The following is a 7,980-nucleotide window of genomic DNA, read 5'->3' on the forward strand; positions in this document are numbered from 1 at the left end:
GTTTAAATTTTAAGAATAGACAACTTTGAATTCATATGTATAAAAAGAGTGGCAAGGCACTGCTGCATCAAATCAGCTCGTCTAACTCTCTGACTCATCAAGGTTTCCAGGTCTCGTTCCAGGTTGAAACAATAAAACACCTCACTTCGCGCTGGAATTCCTCAAATTGCTCTGCTCTGGTTGATTCCCATCAACCAGCGTCGGTGTTACTGCTCCACGTCCCACAGTCCGTTGTTGCGCGGCAGTAAAGCAATAAAACCCATTTTCAGTTTTTAGCATGTTATAAAAATCTGATTGTACACATTTCGTCCATCGCGCGGTGGCTCTTTCGGAATGCGGAAAGTGTTGGAATACATTTGTTGCACTTAAAAGACAGCCAAACTGGTTTAGTTCTAGACTTGGCTTGGTCTAGCGGGGTTGAGAAAGCGACCGTGACGATGTCACCATGTCATATTTTTAAACCTGACGAGGAAAACGAAATTCTTATCTTCCTGTGAGTCTAGCCAAATGACGACTTCGAGTTCTGGTTGACTTCATGTATGGGAGGGAGGAATCCCAAAAATCGAAAGTTACACTTTGACAAGGGCTGATGGTTTTTTTTCGGGATCAACCGATAACCATCAGAACTCGTGTGCGTTTCCCCTGTATGATTTACCTGGTCACAGAACTCCAGCCAGAACCTTTGGCCGTTTGATCACGTTGCTGCCAGTGACACACGTCGAACGCATCGGTGCATCTGCATAATGGATTACGATCAGGCTGGTTCGTCACAGGGGCCTGCGTCAACCGTTTTGTGGTGACAAACAAAAACCTTACGTGGGTGACTCACCTGCTCTAGGGTTCTGCTGCGATGTATGAAATTCCTACTACCCCTACGAATGTGGGCAAAGTTAAAACCTTATCTACCTTAGTTCGACCTGAACATATTTGTTTGTTTGTGTGTCCCCTGAACGGATATCTAGAATCAATTTCCAGAACAACGATTTTTTTCGTTTTCTTCAAGCCCCGTTATCAACTCGAAAACCCATGTTCTTCGCCCCTAAATAGAAAGTTAGGCCCGGTGCAACGTTAGACTAACTTCGCCACGAATCACTTAACAAAATTAATTGATTTCGAAAATCCATTCAGTTGACGTGCACGCACAGACACACACACGTCTGCGTGGTCCCATTATTATCCCTTCTTGAACAATTTAGAATGCCGGGAGGACGACCAGCTGAACGGCGCAGATTTTCCACTCTTTTTAAAAGAGAGGTGACTTTTGTCTGTCTCTACAGAGCGAAGTCGTGGTGACTGGAAAGGAAAAGATCATTAATTTAAATGTGGGCTCTTGCTCACCTTTATTTAGGGTATTTTTGAGAAGTCTGGCTGGAAAATGATGCCCAAGTGGCAGTTGGAAATGGAATTTTGTCACGTTCCGAGAAGGAGCTGAGAAGAACTAAAGAAAATTTAATATGCAGAGTTGTCACATAGTTTTGTTTTTTCATTCTAAAAGATTTTTTTTTAGATTTGTTACACTTCGAATTACTTTGAAATATCAAGTTCAAACGATTTATTTTGATTTCCATTTTTACACCAATCCAAAAAAAAACACGTGTCAGTCTTTGTACTGAACCATTTTAAATCAGTTTTACCCCACCTATCTTACAAGCGATCCCTTCAATCGAACTTGTCATGATTACAAGTCTGCTCGGGCCGCTTTTCAACCTTTCCAGCGAAAGTATACACTTAGTGTTTCACCTTAATCGCCGAAACACCTATCAAATCAGTGTATCAGTGTAGCAAAACAAAGCTTCGCTGGCAAATCACAACCTCAGGGCCGATCGTCTATAACTCGATCACGTTACGATAGCCACTCGCTCGCTCTCTCCCAAATCAACAAACACGGAACCGTTGATCCGACCTCGGAGCCGCGGCCGGTCATCGACCAAATCCGCTCAGTCAGCTGGACCACGTAGGTATTCCACGCCATCCCAAGGCGTTCCGATTAATCTCAACTAGTTCCAGCCCCGAAAATCCGACCGATCGATCTCGTCTCCGACCTCCGACTCTTCTTCACGCCCCACACGAGATTCGAGTTTTACATGTGGAAAATCAACTAATTGCGTGTCCAAAGCTAACAAGCAACGGAGAATCGGCCGGCGAACCGGCCCGGGGTCCGACCAGCAAAACAACAACAATTAATTCCCAAGTCATCGTCACTCATCTGCGCGCGGGACGTTTCGCGGGGTGTACTCTCTTTTTGCCTTCCTCACCTTACTGAGGAAAGGCTATAAAATCACTCGAAAAATGAACTTCTCAATTAGACCTCCTAGACCCACCTTCATGTATACCTATCGACTCAGAATCAAATTCTGTGCAAATGTCTGTGTGTGTGTGTGTGTGTGTAGGGATGTGGGTCTGTGCACCAAAAAATATGCACTCGATTATCTCGACATTGGCTGAACCGATTTTGTCCGTTTTGGCGTCATTCGATCCGTCTTGGGGTCCCATAAGTCGCTATTAAAAATTATGCAGTTTTGTTAAGTACTTCAAAAGTTATGCTAAAAAAACAATTTTGACTAAAGTTCGGAAGATTGTAAAAAGGGTGGTTTTTGTAAGAAAACCTGTCATGTTATACATTTTCAGAAAGGTATTTGAAAGACCTTTCCAACGCGTCCAAGACATTGAAGATCTGACAACCCTATCAAAAGTTATAAGCACTTAAGTGTCATTTTTGCACTTTTTGGAGGCCGGATCTCAGATATGTTGATGAAACCGTCGTCCGGATCTCTCATGCGACATATCGTTGGATAGGTAATTAAAAGACCTTTCCAACGCGTCCAAGACATTGAAGATCTGACAACCCTATCAAAAGTTATAAGCACTTAAGTGTCATTTTTGCACTTTTTGGAGGCCGGATCTCAGATATGTTGATGAAACCGTCGTCCGGATCTCTCATGCGACATATCGTTGGATAGGTAATTAAAAGACCTTTCCAACGCGTCCAAGACATTGAAGATCTGACAACCCTATCAAAAGTTATTAGCACTTAAGTGTCATTTTTGCACTTTTTGGAGGCCGGATCTCAGATATGTTGATGAAACCGTCGTCCGGATCTCTCATGCGACATATCGTTGGATAGGTAATCAAAAAACCTTTCCAACGCGTCCAAGACATTGAAGATCTGACAACCCTATCAAAAGTTATAAGCACTTAAGTGTCATTTTTGCACTTTTTGGAGGCCGGATCTCAGATATGTTGATGAAACCGTCGTCCGGATCTCTCATGCGACATATCGTTGGATAGGTAATCAAAAAACCTTTCCAACGCGTCCAAGACATTGAAGATCTGACAACCCTATCAAAAGTTATAAGCACTTAAGTGTTATTTATGCACTTTTTGGAGGCCGGATCTCAGATATGTTGATGAAAACGTTGTCCGGATCTCTCATGCGACATATCGTTAGATAGGTAATCAAAAGACCTTTTCAACAAGCACGAATTGGATTGGGGATCTGGCTACCCTATCAAAAGGTGTAAGCATATAAGTGCCCTGCAATATGAAGACTATCCAATCTAGTGGTATGAATAATGAGTCAAATTGATAAAACACTGAAAAACATCGCCCTTTTGTGTCTATTTTGGATAGCACCCTTTAAATGTGAGGAAGGCACCAACCACCCTAGGGTGGATTAAGTTACGTTTTGTTGTTTGGTTCGTTGTTGTTGCCCGTTTGTTGAACATTGTTTTAAATCGAAACTCCCGCAACACGTCTCGTTACCGTAAAGTCCCGACCTCATCGTGAGCTTAGAGTAGGGGGAGGGAATGTGAGTTATTTTTTGGATGTGATAAGAGCTACAGATTCTTGCTGTTGAAAAATCGTCAAAAATTTCAAAGATTTCATTCTTCAAAGTTTTGTTAAATCTCTGCAACCTCACAATTTCAAGATCTTAATTGATCTTTTTCGATAATTTTTTTCAATTACTATTTAACACTGTTTTCAAAAAAATAACCAAAATTAAAATCAAAATCATCAACATCAACATCAACATCAACATCAACATCAACATCAACATCAACATCAACATCAACATCAACATCAACATCAACATCAACATCAACATCAACATCAACATCAACATCAACATCAACATCAACATCAACATCAACATCAACATCAACATCAACATCAACATCAACATCAACATCAACATCAACATCAACATCAACATCAACATCAACATCAACATCAACATCAACATCAACATCAACATCAACATCAACATCAACATCAACATCAACATCAACATCAACATCAACATCAACATCAACATCAACATCAACATCAACATCAACATCAACATCAACATCAACATCAACATCAACATCAACATCAACATCAACATCAACATCAACATCAACATCAACATCAACATCAACATCAACATCAACATCAACATCAACATCAACATCAACATCAACATCAACATCAACATCAACATCAACATCAACATCAACATCAACATCAACATCAACATCAACATCAACATCAACATCAACATCAACATCAACATCAACATCAACATCAACATCAACATCAACATCAACATCAACATCAACATCAACATCAACATCAACATCAACATCAACATCAACATCAACATCAACATCAACATCAACATCAACATCAACATCAACATCAACATCAACATCAACATCAACATCAACATCAACATCAACATCAACATCAACATCAACATCAACATCAACAACATCAACATCAACATCAACATCAACATCAACATCAACATCAACATCAACATCAACATCAACATCAACATCAACATCAACATCAACATCAACATCAACATCAACATCAACATCAACATCAACATCAACATCAACATCAACATCAACATCAACATCAACATCAACATCAACATCAACATCAACATCAACATCAACATCAACATCAACATCAACATCAACATCAACATCAACATCAACATCAACATCAACATCAACATCAACATCAACATCAACATCAACATTAGAGAGCCTGAAGCTGATTAGAGAACGGACATCTCAAACCAAAAGTACCAATCGAAGCACGAGAACTGTCAAACGGAGGTATCAATCGAGCTAAATCCTTTGTCTTATGCTCGATTGGTACCTCCGTTTGACATTTCTCGTACTTCGATTGGTACTTTTGGTTTGAGATGTCCGTTCTTTAATAAGCTCCAGGCGGTTTTATCCCATATTCCCGAATCCCACTTTCCCGAATCCCATATCCCCGAAAATCATTTCCCCGAAAATTCCACATTCCCGAAAATCATTTCCCCGAAAGTGCCATTTCCCCGAAAATCATTTTCCCGAAATTTTCACATCCCCGAAAATTCCATATCCCCGAATGTCATTTACCTGAATGGCCAATTTACCGAACTGTCGTTTTCCTGAATTTACATATACCCGAATGGTTATTTCCCCGAAAGTTCCATTTTCCCGAATGATATTAACTTAGTTATAAACTAAATTGTTTTTTAGGGATATTTTTACAAAAATATGGCCTTAATATTAAATTCGGGAAAATGGTTTTTAGGGGAAGTCGCCATTCGGGGATGTGGTCATTCGGGGAAATGGATTGTTCGGGGAAATGATTTTCGGGTAAATGACATTTCGGGAAAGTGTCTTTTCGGAGATGTGGCATTCGGGGAAATGTCTTTTCGGGAATGTGGGTTTCGGGGAAATGTCATAGATTCGCTCCAGGCTCTCTAATCAACATCAATCAACTCTTTCAAGAAATTTCCAGAAAAAAATATAATACTGGAATCTGCGAGAATATTCAGATGTTTTCTTGAAAATTACCGAGTTACAGACAAAAGTGGATGTGTGCAGTTTCTAACCACTAGGTGGATACACTTCCACTTATGACAGAATCCACCGAAATCAGTTTGACGACGACGAATTTCAACGGGGGAGAAGAAAGAAAATAACATTATTCACCGTCACGACGCCGTGTTTTCTGAACAAATTTCCGATAGATCTAGACTTGATCGGTTCCGCGGCATTTGGGCGAGAACCTCTCCGCCCGTAGAGGAGAGGCCCGAAGTAATTGAAGAGATGAGTTTCGGTTTTTTTTCGCGAGGTCATTTATGTCCATATGATTGACGTTATTGGCTTTTGTTATCACGCTTCTTCGGCCCCTCCGCTCGGCCCCGACAAATTAATCCGACACGGGAGTTTGGCAGCAATACGGCACCAATCGGCTTTTTGGAGTAGTTCTTCTTCCTTGAACTTATTAATGGGCCGTACTTGAGGGTACGTGGTTGGACAATGTGTTCCGGGTTTTTTCTCTTCATATAGTAATTCAAATATTCTACAATTCTTTTGCACTTATTTATTTACCACCATGCTCAAAAACTTGCAAATTTAAAATCAACATAACATAAAACTAGCAACTAACATCATCAGTGCACTGCCAATTAATTTCCCAAGAACCCATTGACAACCAGATTCAGATCTTTCAGTATCCCCAAACATCCCCGCCAGCTTATTCCTGACCTCCCTGGCCGCCACCCTGTCCACCCTGGCCTCCCTGGCCGTCTGGACCTCCGCGACCCTTTCCTTTGCCCTTGCCCTTACCCTTTCCCTTGCCACCCTCGGAATCCTCCTCGGCAGCTCGTCGGAACCGGGACAACTCCTCGAAGGCAGGCAGGTGACCCTGCTCCATCAGCATGGCTTCCACCTCCTGCAGATGCCCGTCCGGCTTCTTCTTGTCATCGTGGGCCGAACAGAAGTCCTGAAGTTAAAGGATAAATTTTATTAGAATATAAATAATAAAACTTCAAAACAGTAACTCACAATCAAAAGGGCAGCTGCCACAATGGCCAACGAAATAATGGCAAAAGTTCTCATTTTAAAATTTTAGTTTCTCAATGGAACCTGTAAATAGAACGCTCTGAATTCGTTTGTGGCTTCTACATTTCAAATCAGCATTATATAGGCATCACCACGGCCACCTGACAGCTTTGTAAAGCCAAGGTAATGGAAAGTTTTGTCCGGAATTGCACTCCGTAAACCATTTGTTCTGATATCAAAAATCAGCCACACCTAGATGATAGGTGTGACAGTAGATTAAATGTAAAACATGTGATTTTTGCCTACAACGTGTCGGGTTTATCACTGATGCTGGGTTTGTTGTTACTAATTGTAACACTGACAATAATTAAATCGAGACAAGGTTAATCTGTTTAGTCAATGTCACAATGTAGAGGAAAAACATGAATTAAAAATGTGAAACAGAATACAGTAAAGACTCGATTATCCGATGGCTTACGAAAAATAAAATACTTTGGATAAATAAATCAATAAAACATTTTATTTTTCTATAATCGAGGTCTAATGTGACCCCAACACTACCCTACACACTCAGTTTTTTTATGCTGAACTTCGGCAGAATTCTGCCGAAAACAGAACAACTAAGCGCTCGGTAAGTAATTTTGACAGTCAGCTTGCTTATGCCGAAAATCTCGGCATTCCTCGAAACGAATTTAACCAAAAATTTCGGCATTTATCATAATAAAACCAAATCGAGATTCTCACAATAAGTTAAAAGCTGAAAAAATGTTATTCCACTTATTTAAAAAAAATATGAATTAATGTTTTCATATTTATTTTTCAGTTTTTTTTTTTGAATAATCTGATACAATCTGAACCAGAATGAATCCTATACTCCCACGAAGCGCCATCGTCATGCATTTCCTTGGTAAAAGCTGCCCTTTGGATTATCTTTTCACAAACCGATTTTATGAAAAATTTTACTTAGACATCCATATTTATACAAAGAACCGGAACTTGACTTAGCGAGCACTTCTCATGAACCTGAACATCTATGGCTACCTGAACAGCGAACAGCTCGGCACTTTCTAGCGAGTTTGACAGTTAAATTGCCGAACTCGGTAGGTTTTGGACATGCCGAGATTATCGTTAAATTTAACTG

At 40.3% G+C, this 7,980-nt stretch overlaps 1 protein-coding gene across 1 annotated transcript; it reads right to left on the bottom strand.

Annotated features, from left to right (window-relative positions):
• Positions 1–6,363: 6,363 nt before the first annotated feature.
• On the bottom strand, positions 6,364–6,994 carry LOC120423484 (homeobox protein SIX3-like). Its single transcript, XM_039587319.2, has 2 exons — positions 6,843–6,994; positions 6,364–6,780 (listed from the first exon to the last, which is right to left on the bottom strand). Exons 1-2 carry the CDS (start codon positions 6,894–6,896, stop codon positions 6,532–6,534), a joined length of 303 nt encoding a protein of 100 aa, XP_039443253.1. The 5' UTR covers positions 6,897–6,994; the 3' UTR covers positions 6,364–6,531.
• Between the last annotated feature and the right edge of the window lie 986 nt (positions 6,995–7,980).

Source organism: Culex pipiens, chromosome 2 (assembly GCF_016801865.2).
Source record: "Culex pipiens pallens isolate TS chromosome 2, TS_CPP_V2, whole genome shotgun sequence".
Taxonomy (NCBI): domain Eukaryota; kingdom Metazoa; phylum Arthropoda; class Insecta; order Diptera; family Culicidae; genus Culex; species Culex pipiens.